At 44.3% G+C, this 27,365-nt stretch overlaps 1 protein-coding gene across 1 annotated transcript in view; it reads right to left on the minus strand.

Annotated features, from left to right (window-relative positions):
• The window catches only part of lama5 (laminin, alpha 5), a 166,069-nt gene that overhangs the window by 63,649 nt on the left and 75,055 nt on the right, over positions 1–27,365 (minus strand). Inside the window, exons 7-20 of the mRNA XM_056299591.1 lie at positions 18,174–18,289; positions 9,686–9,804; positions 9,284–9,374; positions 8,840–8,974; positions 7,521–7,583; positions 5,598–5,738; positions 4,770–4,907; positions 4,284–4,418; positions 3,068–3,202; positions 2,706–2,843; positions 2,170–2,222; positions 1,612–1,711; positions 983–1,035; positions 143–248 (exon numbers count right to left, since the gene is read on the minus strand). Of these exons, the coding sequence (XP_056155566.1) occupies positions 143–248; positions 983–1,035; positions 1,612–1,711; positions 2,170–2,222; positions 2,706–2,843; positions 3,068–3,202; positions 4,284–4,418; positions 4,770–4,907; positions 5,598–5,738; positions 7,521–7,583; positions 8,840–8,974; positions 9,284–9,374; positions 9,686–9,804; positions 18,174–18,289 (1,523 nt within the window). The remainder of the gene's footprint in view (positions 1–142; positions 249–982; positions 1,036–1,611; positions 1,712–2,169; positions 2,223–2,705; positions 2,844–3,067; positions 3,203–4,283; positions 4,419–4,769; positions 4,908–5,597; positions 5,739–7,520; positions 7,584–8,839; positions 8,975–9,283; positions 9,375–9,685; positions 9,805–18,173; positions 18,290–27,365) is intronic.

The following is a 27,365-nucleotide window of genomic DNA, read 5'->3' on the forward strand; positions in this document are numbered from 1 at the left end:
ACTTATGCATCTCCCTGCATGCAAGAGGGAAATATAACAGTCCTTTACAAACAGCTCAGTCCTGTGGGCTTCGTTTTAACTAGGTTAAAATGACTACATTGACCAGGCTGACGGTCTGATAAACAGGTGAGAGATAACTCACCTTGGCAACCAAAGTAGCTGTGGCCCTGTAAGTTGTAGTAGCCATCTTTGCATACAGAGCAGGTTCCACTACACACGTTGGGCTTACAGTGGCACTGACCGGTGCTCTGCCAGGAGAGAGAGAGAGAGAGAGAGAGAGAGAGAGAGAGAGAGAGAGAGAGAGAGAGAGAGAGAGAGAGAGAGTGAGAGAGAATTGTTGGGTGCATTGTAAATACAGAGAGAGAGAGAGAGAGAGAGAGAGAGAGAGAGAGAGAGAGAGAGAGAGAGAGAGAGAGAGAGAGCTCTGGAGCATGATGACAAAATGCAGGTTGCACTGCACACAGCATAGTGATTCTGACTGGTACTCTGTAAAGGGAATATAGTTTAGTGTTCTCTTATTAGTATTGGCTAATTTCCAGTATCAAACTTTGAATACCTGCACCAACATTGAGTGATGAGGCAAATTAATGCAATATTTTTTTAACCATAAATGTAAATATTTTAGATCTCTAGATAAGCGTACTGCATCGTACAGTATATGACCCAATTGCTAAATCTACTGTCTCGATCAGAAATTAATGGAATGAATTGGTGTCATGGAGCGTTTTGAAATGAAACACGAAAAAGCTGGACTACAACCGCTGTCCCTGCTGTTTGACTGACTACTGCTTTACATAAGGAGGGAACAGAGACCCATTGTTCCACTAAAATAGTAACTATATTGTGACGTATGCTACAGTAAAGATTAGGCTTATAGCATCACTCACTGTTATTGGTTTTGAGAGAAACAATAAGGCCCTTGTCAGCCTATGTATCCACAGTCCAAGGCACACTTCAGAGGTGAGGAAACAAGGTGACTTACCTGTGCACACTCAGCCACGCTGCTCACAGTCCCTGGGATGTTACACTCACAGCCTGTGGTGTGAACCCAGAGAGAAAACATGAGACCATGTACCCCCCCCTTTTTCTCCCTTATTGTACTTGGCCAATTACCCTATCTTCCGAGCCGTCCCGGTCACTGCTCCACCCCCTCTGCCGATTCGGGGCAGAGGGCTGCAGACTACCACATGCCTCCTCCGATACATGTGAAGTCGCTAGCCGCTTCTTTTCACCTGACAGTGAGGAGTTTCGCCAGGGGGACGTAGCACGTGGGAGGCTCATGCTATTCCCCCCAGTCCCCCCCCCCTGAACAGGCGCCCCGACCAACCAGAGGAGGGACTAGTGCAGCGACCAGGACACATACCCACATCCGGCTTCCCACCCGCAGACATGGCCAATTGTGTCTGTAGGAATGCCCGACCAACCCGGAGGCAACACGGGGATTCGAACTGGCGATCCCCATGTTGGTAGGCAATGGAATAGACCACCTGGATGCCCCGATGAGACCAAGCATTTGTTCATCTCTGATGTTAAAACAAGTGTTTAAAATTCATAGAATCTGAATATGTGTGCTTGTGTGTGTGTGCGTGTGTGTGTGTGTGTGTGTCTTACTGGAGCACCCATCAGGAGTGTCAGGGGAGAGGTTCCAGTACAAAGGTTTACAGCTGTCACAGGCTGCACCCTCCACGTGGAGACGACAGTCACATTGGCCCTGAAGACATGAAAGGCCAAATAAATTAATCAACCTTTCCTTACTACCTGTAAAAAGGCTATAATGAAAATAAACTACACAGTTGGGAAGCTGGGCATTAAATATGGTAACTACTAGTTTGAATGAATGACGGAATGAATGAATGAATGAATGAATGAATGAATGATGATTTATTTTGAATATGTAAATAAGCAGGATATAACATACAGATAAGCCATTGCCAATAATCTGAAGTGATCAACAAATCTGCACATCAAACTCACAACATCAGATTATTTGTAACATGTTCGAAAAGGAATAGGAGGAAGTTTTTCTTAAAGTTTGACACAACAAATATTTCAATACCTGTTTCCTTGCACATCTCTTATATATCTGTTCGGTGTGTTTTTTTTAACTTCTTTCAAAGGGGAGCCATTCATATTAAAGAACTTATGGATACAAAATGAGGACAGACTTACCACTGGTGGTGCTATCACAATCTGAACTGAGCCAGCAGGGTGGCAGGTACCCGCTGGTAGAATGGGAAGAAGAAGGAGGAAACAAAAAAAGGGTTTTTTTTTTTTGCTGTAATGTATATACGCTTGTATTTTTTTGTATGAATACCTGTGTGTGTCCTAAATGATCCAGATCTGTGTGATTATATTTGTGACCCTGAAGCTTTGGAGAATTTTTTAATTTTTCCAACAGTTGTTGGAATTTGATGTCTGTCTTAAGAATATCGTTGTGTCATCTGCTCGTTGACTCATGATAACATCTGTACCTAATACATTTAGTTTTTTAATGGCATCACAATTTTTAATGTAATGTACTAACATTTCTGTAACTAAGATAAACTACTATGGTGAAATGGGACAACCTTGAGGAATTCCTACATTAATCTTGATGCTGGGGGCGGTGCCACTAGGTAATATGACACAGCTGCTAATATTCTGATCCACACACTCCCCCATGTGTGTGTGTGGGTGTGTGTGTGTGTGTATAAAAACATCCTTACCTTGGCAATTAGGGAAGCCATAGGTCCCTTGATGACAGGTGTCACACTTCAGTCCTGCGACGTTTGGCAGACACACACACTGTCCTGTCACCTGGTCACAGCTGGAGTATCGTGAGCCCTTTGCAGAGCACTCACAGGCTGGGTGAGAGGAGAGAAGGAGGGGTCACTTAAACTTTCACCTCATCAAATTATCAATTCTCTCAGTTCTTTATATCTATCTACGAGTCTATCTATCTATCTGATTGTGTGACTGTCTTTTTAGTCACAATCAGTGTTGAGTTGTCAGACAAGAAGATTGAGAGAAACATGAGAAACAGTTCCAATTTTAATTGAACAACATGATGCAGTGTTGTGTGACTGACGTGTGCAGCTGGGGTAGCCGTAGTAACCAGGGGCGCACTGGTCACATGACGTCCCGCTGTAGTTTGGCCGACATTGGCAGTAGCCTGATGCGCTGCAACTGGCATCCAATGAGGTGCGAGGGTTACAGCTGCACACTGGGAAAAAGAGGAAGTAAGACATCTCGTTACAAAAATAACCAAAGAAAACGCATCTTGACAAATTTTTCAAATTAAAAAAAAATGAGCTCACAAGATAGAAACAGTGGGGGATGTGAACAATATCTGAATAATTGGTCAAATGTTTTGTGGTAGTAATTTCCTTCTAAATAACCTAACCTGGACTTGACTGTTTGGAGTTGTGTGTTTTTCTTTGCACCCATGCAATATTTTGTTTAAAAAGGGGGTTTGCAAGGCACTCCCACACAACCAACCACAAATGTCCCCTGGGAATAAAAACACGTCATGCTTTCGAAATACTTGATCCCAGCTTTTTAAGCGTTTTGTAGCTGTGTAAGTAAGCGCTGATGCTCGCTGAGTTTGCATCAGACTAAGCAGATGGCGCCTCAGTAAAATACCATCTAATTTAACAAGGCAATATAACACTTCATAAGAGGGTATATTAAGTTAAGTGGATGCACCTGTGCTTCTCTTTGTGCGTCCATATGCTTCCCATAGCAATGCAGATACTGTAAAGGACTTCAGGTGTGGAGATTTAAGCCTTCACGGCGAATGAAATGGGGCCGATTAAAGCTTTGGGAAAACCGCAAGTTGAGTTTGCAGAACTGTACATGACTTGTGTAACTGTTGATGCTTTGGTTTCTCATCTGGTGAAGAAAGTCTGTAAGATTTAATTGGGTGTGTGTGTATATGTGTGTGCTGGGGTATAGCCCATAGGGCCCAGAAGTAGATGTGTGAAAGGGAACTGACTGTTCAAATCCTCTGACTGCTTGGGGAAGTCTGGGTGGGTTAAAAATCATTACTGCTCAACAAGAAGAGAGGCGTTATCTTAATTAATTACTTAATTAATTACAGAGAATATTCAAAAAAGTTTAAATATTGGCACTATGGATAATTCCATTAGAAACTATGTAAGCAACAGTGGAATACCATAATACCCAATAAACTGTGTGTGTGTGTGCGTGCGTGCGTGCGTGCATGAGAATGAGTGAGAGAGAGAGAGAGAGAGAGAGAGAGAGAGAGAGAGAGAGAGAGAGAGAGAGAGAGAGAGTGAGTATACCTTGACAGTTGGGATAAGAGTGGAATCCAGATCGGCACTGTTCACATCGAGGTCCCTGAAACTCTGGTTTACACAGGCAGCGACCAGACACATCACACCCTTCTGGCAGAGAGCCTACTGTACTGCATCCACACACTAGAGAGAGAGAGAGAGATTTTAAAATTAGGATTTATTTAAAATAATCCATATAGTGATTACAAGGAATTCACTGAAGTCCATGACTCAAACACTATCCGTAACAACAGTATACACATCTGACAATAGCTGAGCTGGAAGAGTAAGAAAGGTGGAGACAGCTCAGTTAATCAAAATTTGAATTTGGGGTTGGTACGCTAAGAAAAAAAAAAAGCATAATTCTAAACTTTTGTCTTCCCGCTCTGACAAATATGAATGCCACAGCTTGCAAAGTATTTTTTTTGAAGTGAAAAAAAAAGCCGATTAAAGCTACACCAGGTAACTTTTAATAGAGAGAGAGTGGCCACTCACGTTGACAGAGGGGATGGTTGAAGTAACCGGGGGCGCACTGGTCACAGTGGTAACCATGGAAACCACTACGACAAATGCCGTGGCCAGTCAACGAGTCACATGACCTGTCCAGACACCCTGGACCCAAGCACTGACAGGCTGGAGAAACACACACACACACACACACACAATAGAAGACAGGAAGTGAGCAAATGATTACTAGAATGTGTGTGTATCAGTCTCCACATCTTTCTGTTGCTCCGCCTGTCCTTTTTCTGTCTGTGTCTATGTTTCTGTCCGCCAGGCTGGGTGTCTAAGGGCAAATTTAAATGCACAACAGGGTCCAAGCTGAGTTGAGCTGCGTCTGATGTGTCTGCTGCACGCAGTGAATGCCAGTTTAGCTTAGAGCAGACTTTGTCTGCATATTTGACCAATTCTCTCAGTGTTTACTAGACTTTTAAAAGCACATTCACACAGGCAACAGTGTGACTGAGACACAAGGACAGACAAACAGTCTGGTGCAGTGTTGTTTACTCAGGAGTGTGTGTGTGTGTGTGTGTGTGTGTGTGTGTGTGTGTGTGTGTGTGTGTGAGAGACAGTTGTTTACTTAGAGGTCACTCCTGGGTGGTAAACTAGCAGTGGACAAATAAACAAAATAAACAGTGTCTGAGATTCCTGGTTCTGTGTGTGTGTGTGTGTGTGTGAGAGAGAAAGAGAGAGAGAGAGAGAGAGAGAGAGAGAGAGAGAGAGAGAGAGAGAGAGAGAGAGAGAGAGAGAGAGAGAGAGAGAGAGAGAGAGAGAGAGAGAGACCGTGTGTAAACCATCTATCTATCTATCTATCTATCTTACCCTGACAATTGAGTCCATAGAAGCCAGGGGCACAGGTGTCACAGTGGTCCCCACTAAAGCCTGGCTTGCATACGCAGGTTCGAGTGCGGGGGTCCGGCCTGCATGAGTTATCCACAGTACCGGCCGCACTACATTCACAGTCTAGAGGGAGGGAGCAGAGGTGGTGGAAGAAAAATGAAGAGAGAAAAATCAGAGAGAGGAAAATAGAAAGATAAGGAGGGACATATTAAAATGCAAGATTGCCAAAGCATAAAAATTCAACCATTCTATAAACGCTGCTCAAAGTGGCATGAAGGGAAAAAAATGTAAAAATGTGTGCATGCACATCTAAAAGGGGAAAAAAAGAGGGAATGGGTGAAGCAGAGAGTAAGGGAGACAGAGATAGTATGAGACATCAATGAGGTGGAGGAAAGAAGAGGTGGAGAAAAGAAACAATGCGGCAGTTTTTGGCAGAGTATTCCTCGCCTATACAAACTCGTCCCATCATCTCTTTTTGACTCCATTCCCAGTCAAATTCACACCAAAACAAACACCCTGATAGGAGCGCTGTTGTAATGGGATCCAATAATTGCCTCCAAGGTTGGAGAGAACAGTGTTTGGGCCAGCTTATCATGCATTGTTGACATTTCCATTCACACCTCCATGCGTTCCCACAATTCCCAAGAAGTCTGCCCTGCCACAACATCACAAAGGGAACAGGCAAAATGAGGACATGGAAAGTAACACCTGAAGACGTGCATCAGCGAAACAGCACGAAGATCAAAATGGAGATAAAGACAGAGGACATTTCATTTTCGATGCAAACCAGTCAGGATGAAATCCTGGATACTGCAATACGTTGGATAGGTGCAGCACTCTTATCATGACAAACGTCCCAAAGTAAGCAGCGCCTGAACTTTAATGGAAATCCATTTCCCCATCTAAGATGCTCCTGTAAATGCCTGTGAATTAATTTCAGAATTGATAAAAAGTCCAGATAAATGAATGCCCAAGTGCTATCAACCTCCTTGACGTCACACAGACCTTAGAAAAAGGAACTCCAAGGGGGATTATAACACAGGAATCATGGCTCGACCGGAACCAAGAATTTAAGAATACACAGGAAATTAAAACAAAAACAAAAAATCAAGGAACATGTATGAAGCCTTCAGGCCATCAATGGACCTGCAACTTGAAGACCATCGGATAAATAACTGAGTAATAATTGAAGGTGTCATTTATATTTCAGATGTTCACCTGACATTCATATTTACAAGCTTACAGTCACCCCCAAAGTGCAGCTGGAGCAAGGCGCTGGACCCCACAGACCACTGCAGAGCACTGCACTCGGACCTCCATGAGGAGGGCATGTGCATGGTTTTGTGTGTGTGTGTGTGCGCGCACACTTATTAGGTCTGTGTGCGTCTCATTTGGAAGAAATGTAAAAGTTAACAAACTCTGGTTACTGTGCGTTGATATTTTCTCATATGGCAAAGACTTTTATCCAAAGGCACTTACAAGGCAGTCAGTAAATTAGAAGTTCCTGTGTCACCAAAAGGCATCATAGAGCACTAAGTAGTAGTCATATCACATCCACATGTCCATGTCAAGAACATAAGTGCACCTTAGATCATAAATAGGGAGTGATTCAAATTACAAAGTAGACAGACAATGTCACATAATGTCAGTATCACAGACATATTGTATCCAAGGGTGCATGTTATGTCATGTTAATGTAGTGCAAGGTCACAACAGTAATGTAGACACTAGGAGTATTAGCACATTAGCCGTATTAGCTGGACAATGCCACAAATCAGTATCATAGACATCATAGCTACGAGTGCATATCATGCGCAAACTATATATTGTCACATGTGTAAGAAGCAAACTAGGGGCCTTAAAACACAGACAGAAGGAGAGGAAAAAGAGAATGAAAGGTCTTACTGATGATCTCTCCTGCTGGCTTAGCCTCTCCATTGTTGTTGCTGCTGGGATAGGTAGGGATTGCTGTGAGAGAGTGAGTGAGAGAGAGAGAGAGAGAGAGAGAGAGAGAGAGAGAGAGAGAGAGAGAGAGAGAGAGAGAGATACAGAGTACCAGAAAGAAAGAGAAAGAAAAAGAAAGAGGGAGTTCAGAAACGAGATCATTCAAAGATTCCATTAGTCCATACATCTAGCCATCGATGTATAGTCACTCTAATGATTACGCCACCCTACACATATTCCAGGGTATATTATATTATATTCCATCCATTATTCAAGCCGCTTTATCCGAATCAGGGTCACGGGGGTGCTGGAGCCTATCCCAGCAGCCATTGGGCGGCAGGCGGGGAGACACCCTGGGCAGACCGCCAGGCCATCACAGGGCAAAAAGAAGCGGCGTCATTAAACATAGTTTCCGTTTTGTCCATTTGATATAGCTCTCAGCAACTTTTAACATCATTCATTTCTTGTTTTGTTTGTTTATTTCTTTTAACTAAATTACAACAATTTCTGTCACTGTGAGAAATCTAATACTCAGGGGCTTTCATAAGATTTTAAGATGTCACTTTCTGCCCTGTGGCTCGCTAATATGCACCGAATTCATCACATTTAAGGCCTCACAAGATAACAGACCCATTGTGGATGAAAATGTTCAATATTGCAGGGAAACATAGTTGGCCACATTTATTAGCAAGTGGCGCCATTTAGTCTAAATTAGCCACTAGTCCTCACCGCTTTGAGGGCACTGAGGGGTGGTCATGAGATGCTCCTATGTCTTGGTTTAAGGTCAGTTTGTTTGCTCTAACTCTTCTCTTTTGTTGTGCTGCAACATGGGGGTCATCTTTCAGTCTCTGGGTTCGACCACCACTGACAGCCCAGGCTACAAGGCATGGACCAGGTCTGCGTACAGTGTTGTATTGCTGTTTTTGTTTGTGTTCTACAACGGACTTATCCAATGCCAAAATATTATATAGTATCTATGACTGCTTCTTCCAATTCAGGGTCACAGGATAACTGGAGCCCCATCCCAGGAGTCACGGGGTGGAAGGCAGATGGACATCCTGGACAGGTCACCAGGTCTCACACTATTCTCCAATCCACCTAACATGTATGTCTTTGGACTGTGGGAGGAAATCCAAGTTAACCTGGGGAGAACATGCAAACTCAACACAAATGGCCTGGAACTGAATCCAGGACCCTCTTGTGACAGTGCTAACCACCAAGCCACTGTGCTGTGTATTATTATCATTATCATATTACTAGTGCTGTGGTGTGACACTCACGGTAGCAGTCAGGAAAGCTGATGTAACCCTCAGCACAGGAGTCACAGTTTTCTCCGGTGTAGTTTGGTTTGCAGTAACACCGGCCGGTCAGATCCTCACAGGTACCATCTGTAAACTCAGACTGACACACACACTCTTTGTGTAGGAGAGGGAGAGAGAGAGAGAGAGAGAGAGAGACAGACAGATTGGGAGAAAGCATGAGGAAAGCACAAGGGAATGATGAAAATCAATTAAGAAAGAGGATGACGACAAGTAGTAGCACAAAAAGATGATGAAAAGCACAAAGAAGAGACAGTAGAGAGAAGTGAAATTAAAACAATGCAAATATTCGACACATTGTTGTCCTTTGACATTGTGTCATTAGAAAGCGTTTCACACATTTTAGCGAATGCATTTTTTTTTTTTTGGCCCGGCGACATTGTTTGACAGACAGCCGCTACTCACTAGAACAGGCCAATGGGGAGTCGATGTTGTGGTCAGGTGACCGGTAGTAGGTGGGGATGCAGCGCTCACAGTTGACTCCAGTGCTGTGGTGCTGCATGGAGAGCCGGACCAAAAGGTATCAGATGCAGACACAGGACAAAGGATTCACAAAACACATGAAAAGACGATTTCTAGCTTATTTGTCGGTTACATGATGTGCTTTGATCACACTTTAGAAGTGACTGGAAAACAGATCAAATGTAGTTCAAACAAAGACACAAGATAACAAAGAACAATGTATCACAACACACCACAACAGAACAGAGCACAATCAGGCAAGAGTGAATTGAATAACAGCTCATTGAGTAGAAGAAGAAAGTAAACGGAAGTAGAAGAGAATAGAGAATATTAGTGTGCCGTTACCTGACAGTTGAGGCAGACGCCTCCTCCCCTGTAGTGACCGTTTATGTCCAGACTAGCTCTTCTCTGGTCCACCTCCGGGTCATAGTAACAGTCAAACGAATGGCGGTGACAATTACACTCTGAAAGATACGATTCATACAGTCACACAAAGCAGATAAAAACAACAACGAATGAACGAATGAATGAGAAGTTGCAGAGATACATCCTGACAAGACAACACAGATTAGAACCACACAGTAAAACAGGCTTTATGCTATATGCATGTGAAATCATGAAAGTATTTCAAACATGTTGATCTCCATCTTATTTCACGTCCTGTTGCTTGTGATATTACAACACGCCAGCTTGACACACATGTTTTTAAAGCGATCTGTGAGACTAAATTTACCAAGCTAGGACACACACAGCAGCAGACTGAACTTCCCCCCGGTGATAGTAGTGTGCAAAGACACAAGCAGCACTTTGACAATAGGTGTGCAGACAGCCTGGAAGGCCGACAGACAGGAAAACAGTCAAAGAAACAGAGAGAGACAAGCAGAAAAACCGCCAGGCAAACAGACACCAACAGATAAACAGAAAACACACATTATATGGACAAAAGTATTGAGACCTCTTAATCATTGAATTCAGGTGTTTCATTTAGACCCATTGCCACAGGTGTATAAAATCAAGCAGCCAGCCATGCAGTCTGCATGTATAAATATTTGTGGAAGAACGGGTCGTTCTGAAGAGCTCAGTGAATTCAAGCGTGGTACTGTCATAGGATGCCACCTTTGCAATAAGTCAGTTTGTGAAATTTGTTCCCTGCTAGATATTCCACAGTCAACTGTAAGTGGTATTATTGAAAAGTGGAAGCATTTAGGAACAACAGCAACTCAGCCACAAAGTGGCAGACCACGTAAAGTCACACAGCGGGGTCAGTGAGTGCTGAGGCACCTAGTGCGTAAAAGTTGCCAACGCTCTGTTGACTCAATAACTGCGGAGTTCCACACTTCCTCTGGCATTAACATCAGCACAAAAACTGTGTGCCAGGAGCTTCATGGAATGGGTTTCCATGGCCGAGCAGCTGCATGCAAGCCTTACATCACCAAGCACAATGCCAAGCGTCAGATGGAGTGGTGTAAAGCACGCTGTCACTGGACTCTGGAGCAGTGGAAACGTGTTCTGTGGAGTGACGAATCGCGCTTCTATGTCTGGCAGTCTGATGGACGAGTCTGGGTTTGGCGGATGCCAGGAGAACGTTACCTGCCTGACTGCATTGTGTTTGGTGGCGGAGGGATAATGGTATGGGGTTGGTTTTCAGGGGTTGGGCTAGGCCACTTAGTTCCAGTGAAGGGAAATCTTAATGCTTCAGCATGCCAAGACATTTCGGATAATTCTATGCTTCCAACTTTGTGGGAAAAGTTTGGGGAGGGCTCTTTTCTGTTCCAGCATGACTGTGCCCCAGTGCACAAAGCAAGGTCCATTAAGACATGGTTAGGTGAGTTTGGTGTGGAAGAACTTGACCGTCCCACACAGAGCCCTGACCTCAACCCCATCGAATACCTTTGGGATGAACTAGAATGGAGATTGCGAGCCTGGTCTTCTCGTCCAACATCAGTGCCTGACCTCACAAATGCTCTTCTGGATGAATGGGCAAAAATTCCCACAGACACACTCCAAAATCTTGTGGAAAGTCTTTCCAGAAGAGTGGAAGCTGTTATAGCTGCAAAGGGGGGACCAACTGCATATTAATGCTTATGGATTTAGAATGGGATGTCATAAAAGCTCCTGTAGGTGTAATGGCCAGGTGTCCCAATACTTTTGTCCATATAGTGTATATTCAGGTGGACTACAATGTGAATATTATTATAGAGGATGAAGAAAAGGATGACACAACAAAAACCATTCTCCTCCTCTGATTGAGATGACTTTCAAAATGGACATGGTGAAAGCAGCTGATTAAGGAGTTCAAAAAATCCCACAAAGCCTCAAAAAGTGGTCACATCAAACTGTGTGTGTACGAAAGACGTACACAATTCAACAGGATACAGGTGGACACATATAGCCAAAGACACACACGGAGACATTTACACATACACACCGATCCTCAAACACAAAGCCACTCACAGAGCACCCCCCACACACACACACACACACACACACACACCACAGGACACACACATACACATATGGAGATAAACACACACATGAACACACAAATACACATATGAAGAAAAACACACACACGACACACATACATACATACACACACACACACACACACACACACACACATGCAGCATGCTGATAAGCCCAAGTAAATGTCCACCTGAAGGGTAAGGACTGGTAGTGCCCAAGAGAAGTGACTATTGCAAGAAGCAAGAGAGAGAAAAATGAGAAGAATGGAAAGGTTATCAACACAAATTAACCTATAGAGTAAAAAAACAAAACAAAACACACACACATAGAGGAGGGCAGAGAAACAAAGTCAACATTCTCAAAGCAGGAAATAAGTTTTGAAATACTAAAGAAAAAAAATCGAGAAGGAAGTGAGACAGAGATAGATAGATAGAGATAGAGAGGTTAGGAGGAAAAAGAGAAATAGATGGGAAAGGAGAAAAAACTGTGTCAAACATCCAGTATGAAGAGATGTGGAATAAGTCACGATTACCTCATTTTGGAAGAAGATACTTCATGTAGCAAAGTTACAAAAAAAGAAAGGTAATCACTTGACTGCGTTACACCGCAGCAGACCATCTGAAGTAAGTGGAAACCCAATTTTTGCTTTTTAAGCCCGTTTCATGTGACAGGTGTTGGTACATCACAGGGAAAGTAACCACAGGCAAGAATCATATTTACAACACTCATGCACTAATAAAAGAAGATTAAACGAGGCAGGGGAATAATTAACACAACCACACCGTGTTTACCAGTGATTTGATATTTTAACACCAGGTTATTTAATGAACTGCACGAGTTTTTTTCTCTCCTGAGTGATCAAAGTCAGCTGTCAAGTGGTTTGCAGCTCAGACGAAAACAAGGCTGATGTCTGAATTACAAACAGGGTTATTTCTTCTCAGTAATTGAAGTCTGCCATGCAGGATGAGAAGCTCTGGGTAGAAAGTGTTACGAGGGATCAAAGATCGGTGCTGGTCTGGTTAAGGGGCTGTGGTGTCAAACACATCTGTGTTTTGCCTTAATGATTAACGACCTGTTAGTTTGACCTCTGTTATTATGACGAGCCTGGAAAGATCGCTTTATATTGTAGTGGAGCCGGAGCACATTTCTGTAGTTTTCTGTAGTTTTTTTTTGGGACCAACACGAGAGGAAGTGATCTGTTTGATTCTATCTGGGGCCTCCAAGACTTCAAATATATGTTATCACTGTACCTAAAATGTGTTTTGGTTTCAGAGAGGCTCATTTAAACGAAGGTAATTCTATCCCGGGCGGCACGGTGGCGCAGTGGTTAGCGCGGTCGCCTCATAGCAGGAAAGTCCTGGGTGCGAGCCCCGGGGTAGTCCAACCTTGGTGGGTCATCCCGGGTCGTCCTCTGTGTGGAGTTTGCATGTTCTCCCCATGTCTGTGTGGTTTCCTTGGGGGCTCCGGTTTCCTCCCACAGTCCAAAGACATGTAAGTCAGGTGAACTGGTCGTACTAAATTGTCCTTAGGTATGAATGTGTGTGTGTGTGTGTGTGTGTGTGTGTGTGTGTGTGTGTGTGTGTGTGTGTGTGTGTGTGTGTGGGTGGGCGGGCCCTGTGATGGCCTAGCGGTCTGTCCAGGGTGTCTCCCCACCTGCCGTCCAGTGACTGCCCGCGACCAGGATAAGTGGTTCAGATCATGGATGGATGGATAGTTCTATCCCAAAATTCTTGATATCAACTTTGAGGGAACGTTCCCAATGTGTGTCACTTGAAAACTGTTTTGCTCAATGGGAGAACGAGTAGGATTGGTCGCTTGCGGTTTGTAAACACAACATTCAAAGTCGGCCCCTCTCCCCCCGGCGCGACGTCACCAGAACACATCCAGTGTACAGGCCAACTCCGTGTTGCTCTTCATCCCCATCCTCTCCTTCAGTGCTCGCCAGCGGGTGAAAACCAACCACAGATTCACTCTCATTTTGGAACGAGCTTTGTCCACTTGGCGTTTCGCCTCACTATATTTGTGTCTTTGCAGCGCTGTGTCCACCATTGTCGTAGCTTCCTCTTGGAAGCGTGCTTACAATCTCGATTTGTCACCCAGTCACTATGTTATTATAGAGTCCCGCTGCCCAAAGATTAATCCCCAGATATGTCCTGTACCTAGCAAAATAAGAAATAGAGGCAGAGGACAGGGTCTCTGCAGATACAGACACCACCACACATCTAGTGTGTCATAAGTGATGTCCGAGAGGGATTATTTTTGTATGAGTCTATACATCGATTTTTAGGAAAATCCTACTCGTTTTACTTTTAAATACTGTATCTCCAAATGAAAACTAAGAAGTGATTTTTATATGTTGTATTCCCAATATAAATGTAATCACCACCATCTGTACTTAGTGTTGAAATTGGTTTTAACTAATATTGGTTAATACAAATTGGGGCACATTTTATTTTGAAACATTTCCAGAAATAATGCTAGCCCGTCATATTTTATCCACAGTGATGCTAGCCAGTCATATTTTATCCAGTGACTTGAGATGAACGCAACAGACGAAAACAAGACAGCATCACCAAGCAGCCAACAGTAGGAAGGTCAGAGCTACACATGATGAAATATTCCCAGGTCCCTGTAATGATCACACATGGAATATACCATATATGTTTGTCTGCCCCTATCAAGAATACCACCCAGCTCCTCAGAACCACCACATGCTTGCTCCTGTTGTGAACAACTCCTCTTACGACCCAGTGTCCAGGAAGAAAGGCAATATACTAGACTGTTGTTAGTAGTTCTTAAAAGTTAATTTAGTGAATGCTCTATTTAAGCTTCTTAATAGTCTACTTATGTTTACAGAAGCCTACAGCCTAGGCCCACAGCCTAACCATAAGTTTAGTTTGATTCTGTTCAGTTTCAACACAACTGTCTAGTAGGCTATTTTGTTAAAAATGTTTACAACTGGCTTATCAGCCATCACTTATGTTTACAGAAGTCTACAGCCTTACCTTAAGTTAATTTATGTATAGTAGGCTATACATGTAAACACTCTCTCAAACAGGCACACACTCTCAAACAGACACACACATCATCAGCAGCAGCAGCAACAGTCACTCGAAGTGAGTATGACTGTCCTCTCTGTTGGGTTGTCTACTTGTGGGTCTTCAGATGGTTGTAGAGGCCGATTCGTGATCCACATACTTTGGTGCAGTGTGGACAGGGGAAAGTGGTGGTGGTTAAGCCTTTTTCTCTCTCTCCTTGTGGTGCTGCCGCTTTTTCTCTGCAACACAGTGGAGTTTCATTTCATGACATGCCGCTCCTTCTTGCAAGGATTTCTTCCAGGAGCGCCTATCCAGTACAATGTGTTCCCAGTTGCTCAATGTGATGTTGAATTTCTTCAGACTGGTCTTGATATTGTCCTTGAAACTTTTCTTTTGCCTGCCAGGAGCTTGCTGACCTTCCTTCAGCTGGGAATACAGGATCTGTTTGAGGAGACGTGTGGTGGACATGTGGATGACATGGCCTGTCCATCGGAGTTGGTGCTGCGTTATTGTGGTGGTGATGCTAGCCATGTTGGCTTCTTCCAGAACACTGATGTTGGTGCGTCTGTCCTTCCAGCTGATCCTCAGGATCTTTCATAAATATCTTTGGTGGTATTTTTCCAGGGCTCCCAGGTGCCTGCTGTAGGTGGTCCATGACTCTGCTCCATACAGCAGGCTGGAGAGAACAACAGCTCTGTAGACCAGGAGTTTTGTTTGGGCCTTTAGGTCTTGGTGTTCAAAGACTCTTTTCCTGAGTGTGGCATAAGCGCCACTGGCACAACTCAGGTGATGGTTGACCTCAGAGTCAATGTCAGCTTTTGAGGAGAGAAGGCTGCCGAGGTAGGGGACATGATCATTTGTTTTCAAGAATTTTGTTGTCCACTTTTATGGTGGGCTGGGTAGATGGCTGGTTGGGTGAAGGTAAATACAGGACCTGGATCTTTTTGATATTTAGTACTAGACCCAGGGCTCTATGTGCTTTGGCAAAGGCATTCAGAATGTCCTGGAGGTCTTCTGCGGAGTGTGCTGTGATGGCGTTGTCATCTGCATACTGAAACTGAATGATGGTGGTGCTGCAGACTTTACTCTTGGCCTTGAACCTATTAAGGTTGAAGAGCCTGCTATCAGTTCTGTATAGGACTGGGATCCCCGTGGCAGCTCTTTGCGAATGAGGTGGAATATGGCAGCAATAAAGATGGCAAACAAGGTGGGTACGATGCTGCATCCGTTTCCACAGTGAAGGGCTCTGAATCAGAGCTGCTGTTACTGAGCACTGTGAGCACACACACACACACACACACACACACACACACACACACACACACACACACACACACACACACACACACACACACACACACACACACACACACACACACACACACAACTGTCTTGGTCAGTGGTTGGTGGAGAGCAGGTGTTCCTTTGGATGCGTTTAAACAGGAACCTACAGATCCTTTCAGCTACTGCTGACTTTGATGAAGAAAAAGATGAACATGAAGAAGAAAAAGAATGAAAAGAAGGACAAAAAGAAGGAAAGGGGGTGAACATAAAATGGCAAAGAAGAAAGATAATGAACCACATTTGAAGAAAGGGGAGAAATCTGAGAAGAAGATGAACACACAAAAGATGAGGAAACCTGATATTTGACACCTGTGTTACTGTGTACATGAGGTTTCTGGCTGAAAAGGGGCAAGAGTGTATTAGTCCCAGCTGGTTTGAAAAAAGAGTTGGGCAGATGCTTGGAGTGAAGCGGAAGAGAAGTATCCCAGGGAGCAGAGAGATTAGATTATCTGAGAGGAGAGGAGAGAGAGGCGGCCGTCCGACACCCACATCTTAACCTCTGGATCACATGCGTGATAGAGAGAACTTGCTCAGATAAGAAATCTCTTGCTCGCTCACCCTCTCTCTCTCTCTCTCTCTCACACACACACACACACATACGCACACACAAACAGACGAAGACTGAAAGGAACATGTGAGCTCTTGTGCATGAGTAAAGCACACACACATAGGCCAAGTTTCTATGAGTCACATATACATGATAGAGAATCAATCACATACACAGACTCCAACAACCACACACAAAAGCATCACTGTCGTCACGCACAAAACCACAAAGTGGCACAAATACACCAACACACAACTGCACAGCACCAAAGATGTACATACACAGAATGCAGGACAAGCAAACCAACAAGCACAAATAGCTACACATCCAAAACAATCACATGCTGACAGACACACCAAGCCAGAACAAAGTCTACGCTATTTATACAGCGTCTGTGAAGCTCACAGACAGCGCTTTGTTCTTATCAGCCCCTCAGCACCTGAGAGGTGCCGGCTGCATAAACCAGAGCCCCTTACCCACCAGTCCTGACTGCAGCCTGATTTTACCAAGTGTTTATCTGATATTTCTGCTAGAATTTCAATTAAAGAAAAAATACTTTCTAAAATGTTAAACCGCTCAAGGTCAATGACTTCCCAGTGCAGTATGTTAAACAAGTTTCCAGCCAAGCGGGCCGATCTCACTGCTGCACCGTCTGCAGCGGCCTACTGCTGTGGGTCCGCTTGTGTCAAACAACACAGGAAGCAGAATTATAAGTACAAGTGCACTCAAATTTGTGTGGATGAATTGGGAGGAGAGATGTATTGAAAAACACGGCCCGCTGACCTCAAAGGAAATGTACAACAAACATATTTTGTCAACTATTTTGATTCTGATAGTGTTTGACACTGATAATTTACCCACTGTAGCAAAGAAAACAGTAGAAATCCCATTTGAATGCTAGCTCTCTCTCTCTCTTTCCCGTTTTCTTTCATATCACTTGGCCTTTTACTGACCTTTTCGTCATTGTGCTGTGCACGCTGTTCCGTGTTAAATATAACTTTGATAATAGATATGAAATGACGAGTGAAGTCAAGTTTCTATTTTCTATTTCTTATTCAAATACTGGTGAAGCAGAAAGGGGAAAAGGTTAAGGAGACACAGCAGAGAATGTTTTTGTTGGGATCCAGTCCAATTAAATGTTTGGTATATAGCAGGCCCGTTTGACTGCAGCCCCATTCAAAGTAAAAATGACAAAAACACTAAAATCATCCTCTTGAATCTAGAATCATCTTCACGTTTGAACTATTTACTAATTGACAAAACAGGTTCTGTAGAACCAACATACAGAGTACAACACATTACCCTATAGCGATCAATGAGGATAGGGCGAGTGAGAGGGGGGGGTCCATAGTATTGGAGTAAGGAGATGGGGCTATTACAAAACTAGCATGTATATTTTACCATGTGTGCTTGTGTGTGCACACGTGGCTGTACTTACGTTCACAGTCATTTGCGCTGTAGGTTGTGGCTGGTTTCCACGGTGACTGATTGTATCCAGGGCAACACTGGTCACATGACACACCACAGGTGTTGTGCTGACAGTCACACTGTAACCTGTAAGCAACAGCATTAAAATGAGGGCATGACCAATAAACAGTGAGACCGTACAATGTGATCTCATGGAGAATGAGTTTCATTTTAATTTGCTTATGGTTTAAAAAAAAAAAGGTGATTCAAATCAGCATTATTGGTCAATTAAACCTTAGCAAGAGGATTTGAGAATTAATAAGATTGAAAATTAAAAATAGATATTTGTTCATTTATACTCGTGTATGTGCATACATACTGTGAACATGCTACCATGTGCTCCTCAAGCATATAAGCGCGCGCACACACACACACGCACACACACACTTGCTTTTGCTTTAGGTTGTCCGTCGTGTCCGATGATGACAATCCTGCCTCTGTCACTTGTGAGTCTTCTTATGGCTGTAAAGCCCTGTCCGCGATCCACAATGTCTGCCGCAGACAGAACAGGTGAAATCACTGACTGGGGGTGTAGGTGTGGTACTGGCTTCATGTCTCTTCAGACGTCTTCTGGTCCGTCGATCACCGCGGTCCTTCTCGAGGTTTTGCACCCCTTGTTGACAGAGCTGCCGCCAGATGGAGCGTTGGGCGGCAGTGTCTTCCAGCTGGCTTGGGTTCAGGCCGCACTTTTTTATGATGGTCTTCAGCTGGTCTTTGTACCGTTTTTCTGGCCCCCTGCCAAGCGGCGGCCAAGATGTAGCTGGCCATACAGCACTTTATGCGGTAAGCGCTCCTTTGGCATCCTGATGACGTGACCGAGCCATCGAAGTTGGTGCTGGGTGACGGTAGCCTCCATGCTGATGCAGTTGGTCTTGCGGAGTATTTCAGTATGGGGCACTCGGTCACGCCAGGTTATCCTCAGGATGCATTGTAGGCATCCGATGTGGAAGGCCTCAAGCATCCCGAGGTGGTGGCTGTACAGGGTCCATGCCTCACAGCTGTAGAGGAGAGTCGTGATGACAACTGCCAAGTAGACAGATATTTTGGTGTGGAGGTTGAGGTCTTTGTTTTGAAAGACCCTTCTCCTAAGTCTGCCAAAAGAGGATGACGCTTGTTTAATCCGGTTTTGCATCTCCCTGTCGATGCTGCAGTCATCAGAGAGGAAGCTGCCTAGGTATTTGAAGGATTCCACTGTTGCAAGTGGTTTGTCGGAGATGTTGAAGGTTGGTGAATGAGATGGAGGAGTAGATGCCCACTGGCATACTACTTCAGTCTTTGCCACATTTATAGAGAGCCCCAGCCTACCATACGCCCTTGCAGCAGCTGCAAGGGTAGCTTGTAGTGCCTCGGGTGTGTGGGCCACAACTGCACAGTCATCTGCGTACTGTAACTCGATGATGTGCTCCGATGTCATTTTTGTGACCGCTTGGAGCCTACGGATGTTAAATAGGTTTCCATCTAGTCTGAATTCCGGTTGCTGGTCTCACCGAGGCAGAGGTGGATACCTGCGCAAAGAGATTATTTACAGTGCCGCTGGGGGTGCGCATGTCCCAGCAGCACTTCTTCACTGTGAGAGGGTGGGATCTGGTGGCAAGGGGGGCCCAAGACGACCAGCACTCTTCCACAGCTGCAGGAGGCTGCCGGAGCTCCAGTCTGTCAGAGGACCGCCTATCGTGCGCCGCCATGCACGTTGCTTTTCTCTCAGGGTGTGCTCCCCTAGCCTTTGTCGTCCTACACTTACCCACAAGGCAGTGGGACAGTGGTTGGTCAATGCCAGGGCGTATCCACTTCACATGGGCCTGCGCATTAGACCTCTGGGGACCACTGTAGCTCCGAGATCCCCTACAGTTTAGCCAGGGACCGCAAGGTACCCAGTTACCTTGTGTGGCCACGAGGAGGCACTGCAGGAGTCTTGGCGGTAGAGAGGCTATGTACCGGCAGGGGAGACTTACGCACTCGGCTCCTCTTTTCACCCCCGCAAAGAGGGCTAGCCAGCGGCAGTAGCTGAGAGCAGAGAGTAGCAAGCAGAAGCAGCATGCAGCATGCACTAACTACAAGTACTACTACCCCAGTATTACTGCACTGACGCATCATACACGCCCTGTGCCGCACGCACGCACGCACGCACGACACACACACACACACACACACACACACACACACACACACACACACACACACACACACACACACACACACACTGCCAAGCCCACATGTATGCATGTACACACACGAAAGGCTAAAATATGACAGAAAAGCCCAAAATATGCCATGGTATGCACCTATCTGGACCTGCAGTGTTTTGGCTAAAACATGATTTGAACTCTTCTCTAAAGTTCACATTCCTGCAGCTTTCTGCCAAATATTGTTCTTTCAAATAGAGAAAAAAGAAAGCGGTAGAAAGACAGAAAAAAATAAAGTGATAGATAGATAGATAGATAGATAGATAGATAGATAGATAGATAGATAGATAGATAGATAGATAGATAGATAGATAGATAGATAGATAGATAGAAAGAGCAGAACAGAAAGTGACCCCACAACAATTAAAGCGTTAATCTCTCCTTCATCTCTTCACCCCAGCTCCTAATCAGATTAGACTTTCGCCACACAGTAGAGAAAAACTTCCATTCCAACCACTAACCTGTTTCCAACCAGTAGGTCTGATACCATCAGTGACAGACCTACTGGTGCAAAACCACCACTCACTAGATTTTCAAGCAAGAAAAATCCACTCAAATCCAGAACTAATAGTTTTAATGTTGTGCTGGGTGATCTCGGGGTCACATATGGCTAATCTGAACAGGGTCAGTTAAAAAGAATTTCTGCTATGGCAGTGACAGTCCTTTGTGTCTGATCATTTTCCCTGTCTGTGGATTTTTTAATGTTCTCTACGCGTTACGACAGAATACCTCCAGTTGGTGTTCCTATTTGCCTTCATGTCTGAGAATTTGCTCCTAACCACCTATCTGGCAAATAGCTGTTTTGTGTTTATATTGTACAAGTAACTGCTGGTTCATCATCTCTGGTGGCCTTTCACATACGCAGTTCCAAGACGCCAAAAAAGAAAAAGAAAAAAAGACAAATATATAGACGCACAAATGAAGCTAAACACGGGGATAAAACTCTAGGTGTCTTAATCTTGTTATGCTTATTTTGTGTTATGCTGATTTCGACGACATTATGCCGAATTTGATCATAGCCTATTAAAGATAAAAGGTGTAGAAATAACTATTTCTAATGTCAAAGTGCTGTTTTTTTTGTTATGATTGTACTGTTAACCTGCACATAAACATACTCTGCATTAGCCTTCCTGGGTGAGCCCACTGACTACTTTACCAACATGTACCCTGGCTGAATGACAGAAGCTAAGCAGGCATGGGCTTGGCTAGTACTTGGATGGAAGACCTCCTGGGGAAATGAGTTGCTGCTGGAAGTGGTGTCAGTGTGTCAATAGGGGCCAGACTTCCTTCTGGTCCAAATAAACAACAAAAACATCGCAGTGACGGGGACACTGTGCTGTAGGAGATGCCATCCTTCTGATGAGATGTTAAACCGAGGTCCTGACTCACTGTGGTCATTAAAGATCCTATGGCACTTATTGCAAAGAGTAGGGGCTCCCCTGGTGTCCTGGCAAAATTCCCAACCTGGTTCTCTCCATCCAGCCCATGTAACTGGCTCAATGATTCCTCCCTCTCCACCTCAACCTGATGTGTGGTGAGTGTTGTGGTGCAAAATGGCTGCCATGCATCACCCAGCTGGGTGCTACACATTGGTGGTGGTTGAAGTGAGTTACCCCCTTCACTGTGAAGTGCTTTGGGTGTCTAGAAAAGCGCTATATAAATGTAATGATTATTATTATTATTACAACTTTTGGGGTCTGGGGATACTGGACCACAAGCTCAGACTGTATTGTTATTTGATTTGAAATGAGTTACGAAACTGGTGAGAAGTTGTATTCCATGTTTTCAAATGTGATTGTTGAGGATGAGTGTAAAGGTGAGTTACATTTATATGGTCAAATACTCTATACTGGGAGTATGCATTCTGTGTTGTATGTATACATTGATAAATATTATGTAGCTCATAATTATAACTATGGTAACTAGCAGCCTGGGTAGCAGATTGTAGCTACTTGGTTGCAGCATTTTTATTACAATTTCATTTAGCAAACACGTTTATCCAAAGCAACGTACATCTGAGAGTTAATACAACACAAGCAAGGATCTAGTCAGGAGACAACTCCACTAAGTGTCAAAAAACTAGGTTCAAATCCAATAGGACATAGGTGTCAACAGGCAGTGCACAAAGGCAATGCATAGGGTGCATAAAAGCGATTTTTTTTTTTACATTAATACCATCAGGTGTGGAGGTCGAGAAAGAGCTGGGTGTTTAGTGCCTTCTTAAAGATGGAGAGAGACTCAGCAGATCTAATGGAGTCTGGTAACTGGTTCCACCACCGGGGAACTAGAGAAGAATCTAGCTAGTGACTTAGGACCCCATTGTGGCGGACATGTCAGGCGCCTTTCATTGGCGTAGGGAGTGGGACTGAGTGTAGACCTGAATGAGGCCGTTCAGGTAGGCGGGAGCCGTTTTAGTTGCCGTTCTGTAAGCGAGCATTAAGGTTTTGAATTTGATGCGGGCAGCAACTGGAAGCCAGTGGAGGGGTATGAACAGCAGGGTGACATGTGCTGTTTTGGGTTAACTGAAGACCAGATACGCTGCCGTGTTCTGGATCATTTGCAGAGGTTTGAAAGTGCATGCAGTGAGACCTGCCACTAAGGAGTTGCAGGAGTCAATGTGTGATATCACAAGAGCCTGTACCAGGAGTTTTGCTGCATGCTCAGACAGGTAGAGTCTAATCTTCCTGATGTTGTACTGGGCAAATCGGTACGACCGAGCAATCGAGGCCACGTGAACCTTAAAGGTTAGTTGGTCATCAATCATGACATCCAGGTTTCGGGCAGACTTTGTGGGCATGAGTTGGGTTGAACCGAGCTGGATACTGATCTGTTGTTGTTAAGGATGGACTGGTTGGGATGACAAGGAGCTCAGTTGTAGATAGGTTAAGCTGAAGGTGGCGTTCTTTCAGAGATATCAGCAAGGCATGACGATATCCGTGCCGAGACGGTGAGGTCATCTGGCAGAGAATGATAGGAAGAGCTGTTTTAATGATAGAAATGTAATAACTACCTTGTGACTGCTTTTGGATAACCCAGACAACTGTTTAAAGAAATAATATACCAGAGTGAGATCAAGGGCATAAATGATAATAAACTACTTGAAATACGGTAATGCTATGTCATGAACCCAGGTAATCCTACAGTAATCAAAGAATTGGGTTTCATTGTTGAGTAATCCAACAAATTGTTATCAATTAGAATTGCAAGGTCACCAGTAAACTGTAAAGAAAAGTATTTAAAGGAATCTTATCCAACACTGGTGGATACTATCCATAAATGAAGTCATTGGGTTTCATATGTTTTGATTATTGTATTGTCAGGAGCTCACCTTGTCTGTGTGTGTGTTCTAGTATTTGTCCTGTTTATTTTATAATGTTAAGTTATTACGGTTGCATTATCACAATGTAAAGCTTTTTTGTGGTACCCAGGAAGAACAGACACTGCAGTGCTGTAGCTAATGGGGACCCTAATAAACAAACAAACAGCTAATGAATGGGAGGCAAAAGAGCGGGTATAAATTTGTTATTCTAGGTCTTTTTTGCTCTCAAAAAACGCAAATCAAGCTAAAACAATAACATGAATAAAACAGTCCAACTTTAACTATTGTATGCTGGAGTGGAAATAGCACAGTGTTGGTGCGTTCTGGCCTGTGCTGATAACATGTCTGTGTATTGTGTTAATACAGGCCTGGTTGATTGTGTTTCCACCTCTCACCTTCTCCATCAGATCTAATCCTCCATTCAAACTCTCGCTCTATGGCGACAGGCATGGGCACGAGTCCATGAATACTGAGATGGCATCCAGCGCTTTACCTGTGCCCCCGTCCATAGGGTTAGTGGTTGTGTCAGGAAGGGCATCTGACGTAAAACTTTGCCAAATACTAAGTATGTGGATTGAGTATTGGTTTAACAACGGCCACCATTGGTGCTGTGCCCTCACAGGATACCGATGGAAACTATAAAAGCTGCTGTGACAACCCATGAGAAACAGGGAACAAGCTGAAAGAAGAAGAATCTCATTCTCTCTGCAATACAAGTTTGTACCACTCTGTTAACGGCATCTCTGTATCACTACTGGATGCAGCCCGGGATTGGGAGATGGAGGTCAACCTTGACCAGAGGCTTGACAGAGGCTTTCCATCAGAGATGGTCAAAACTAATCTCAGGCTTGATTTGATCTTGTGGTCATCGTCACTGAAGTCCCTGTACACTGTGGAACTAACTGTGCCATGGGAGGTGGCAGTTGGTGAAGGACACGAATGCAAGAGGCTTGAATATTCTGATCTAGGGGCCGAAGCAGAACAATGGGACTGGAGAACACAGGTTCTACCAGTGGAGGTCGGCGGCAGAGGCTTCGTAGCCACATCTTTCAGCTGGTTACTGAACAAGATAGGAGTCTGAGGACAGGCCCCTCCGACAAGCAGTCAGAAGCTGCCGAGCGAAGAAGCAACTGGCTCTGGCTGAAGATAAAGGCTCTCATTTGGACTGCAAAATGACCATCAGCCAGCAAGAGGGGTAAAGGCAGAGGAGGGGGTGCGCCTGTGACTCCAAGTGTCACCGTTAAGCCCTCTGGAGATGTCGTGGGCCTATCATAAAGGAAGGAGAGTGCCCATCCGATGACCCCGATGATGTGATTATCCCTATCGCAACTCAAGACATCAAGAAAGTGTTGATTACTATATGAGGGATTGTACTATCAAGTCCTATGAGCTCAACTAACTTTGTGCCATGAAATTGTTAACAAAACCAGGTTATAAGAATGATTTATATCTATTGTAACCACACACACAAGTGCAAAACACAGTCAATCAGTAACTTTTCCTCACGTTCATTCTCTTTACAACAGTCTTTATCTCACTCTCCCTCTCTCTTACTCTCTTTCTCTCTCTCTCTCTCACACACACACACACACACACACACACACACACACACACACACCTTTCCATCACTCTCTCTTTTTCTCTCTCATTCTATATCCTTTCCTTCCTATCAGATTCTCTTAAGCCTTTTAGGAAATGACTTTCAATAGTGTTTCCACCCAAATCCACCACTTCCTGTTTTAAAACATGAGCCAAGGATTGGCTGTTCCCTGATCGCAGAGGGGTAATATTATCCCATTACTCCAAAAGGAATACTTCTTAACTTCAGGTTTTGAATAGGCTTTAAATAGGCGTTTCTTAAGCCCAGTTTATTTCCACAAATTAACTGAACTATAATTCACTGGATATTGTGCATCAGTATGGCCTCATCTGTCTTAATGTGACATAACAGCACATGCTATGCCATGGCCATGGTATATGGAGAGTATCATATGATGTGATACAAGACAATCAACTTACATTAAGGTTTGCTGTGGTGTGCTGTCAGATGGCATGGTGTAGCATGGCATATCAACGTGATGTGCTCTTTTTCGTATAATTCAGCACATTATAATACAGTGTGACAGGATGCAGAACAATAAATTAAGTGTAATGCCAAAATCTTTGTGATCATTCATTCACTCATTCATTTGCACATTATACCTGCTTAATCCAGTCTGGTGTCACATGGGCGCTAGAGTCTTCCCATCATGCAACGACTGCAGTGCAGGGACATCAAGCCACTTTATTTTGTCATTGTATTCTTACAACGAATTGTATTCTGACAATGAATTTGTCCTCTGCATTTAGCCCATCCTATTGTATAGGAGCAGTGGGCAGCTGCAGCACCCGGGGACCAACTCTGGTTCTTCTTTCCACTGCCTTGGTCAGGGACAAAGGAGTATTAACCCTAACGTGCATGTCTTTTTGATCATGTGGGCAGGTTGCCAATCCATCACAGTTCACTTTTGGTCCTCAAGTTTTTTAAATTGCGTCTTCCCTTCACCCCGAAATGTTATCAGGGCCATGCAATTTGTATGGTAGAAACTGCTAGCCTCCTTGTTGGGACGTCTTCAGGAGCCCCGCCACAGAGAGCACGATTCAGTCGCAGCGCCCCTCCCGCTGCCTTTGCACGCAGCTTTACAGTTAGCAGACCCGCTATCATCTATCAAACAGCTGCTTTATATAACAGCGTTTAACAACTTCCAGGACTGATGAAGGTTTTAGGATTAAACGTTCAGTCGTCTGCGTTCCGTCACCGAACAAAGAGATCTGACTCAATGGCTTGATGAGGTGAGAAAGACAGCTGGAATTCCATTTCCTGCGTTTTCATCAATCAAAACACCTGCTTGGCTGAAACATAAGAGCAAAGGGAAAAATACTCTCCATTTTTTGAATCCCCGCGCTGTAACAGAGATACGACCCCGTAAGTTCAAACTGATTTATTAACCTTTGCTTCGCTAACTAATGTCCGCTACGCTCGCTACCCATTATCCCGCAACGCTCCGTTTCACAGTCACAATCCATCAACGCTGCTATGATAGGAGCCGGAGCAAAGTCTCCGCTCCTCGGCCCTTAACATCGGTCTTAAATACTGGAACCTTCCAAACATGGACTAACTACAACTGGAACTGTTTGAACTCCAGGTACAGGACCGTACTCTGTCTCGCGAAACTCAACCTAGCCTTTAAGCTAACCCAAACAGCTTTGCCTCAATTAGATCAACTGAACCCAAGTTATGATTTTCTTTTACATCTTTTTGCACCCCCCCAGTCAAGTTCAAGCCAAAGTTTATCATCGCTGTACTACTTCTAGTTAAGGCACGCTTGGATTGTATGCCTGGAAATTATTCTCAGTAGGGCTGACATGTTGAAAGGCCGACGTCTATTAAAAACCTCCCTGCTGTCCACCCACGTCCGCCTCCTCGCTCCTTCTCGGTACCTGCGGGATTTAGTCAAATATTTATTAGTCAGTGAATAATTCCCCTGTCTTCTGAAAAATATGCACCCCCCTCGCTCCTTCATTAACCTCCCTCTCAGTCCTCCCTCCACCCCCCCCCCCCCCGCTCTCCTCCGCTCACCACATGACCAGAGGCCCCAGACTTGCTTAGTCTAAAACCCCC

The sequence above is a fragment of the Lampris incognitus genome, chromosome 2 (genome assembly GCF_029633865.1).
Source record: "Lampris incognitus isolate fLamInc1 chromosome 2, fLamInc1.hap2, whole genome shotgun sequence".
Lineage (NCBI taxonomy): Eukaryota > Metazoa > Chordata > Actinopteri > Lampriformes > Lampridae > Lampris > Lampris incognitus.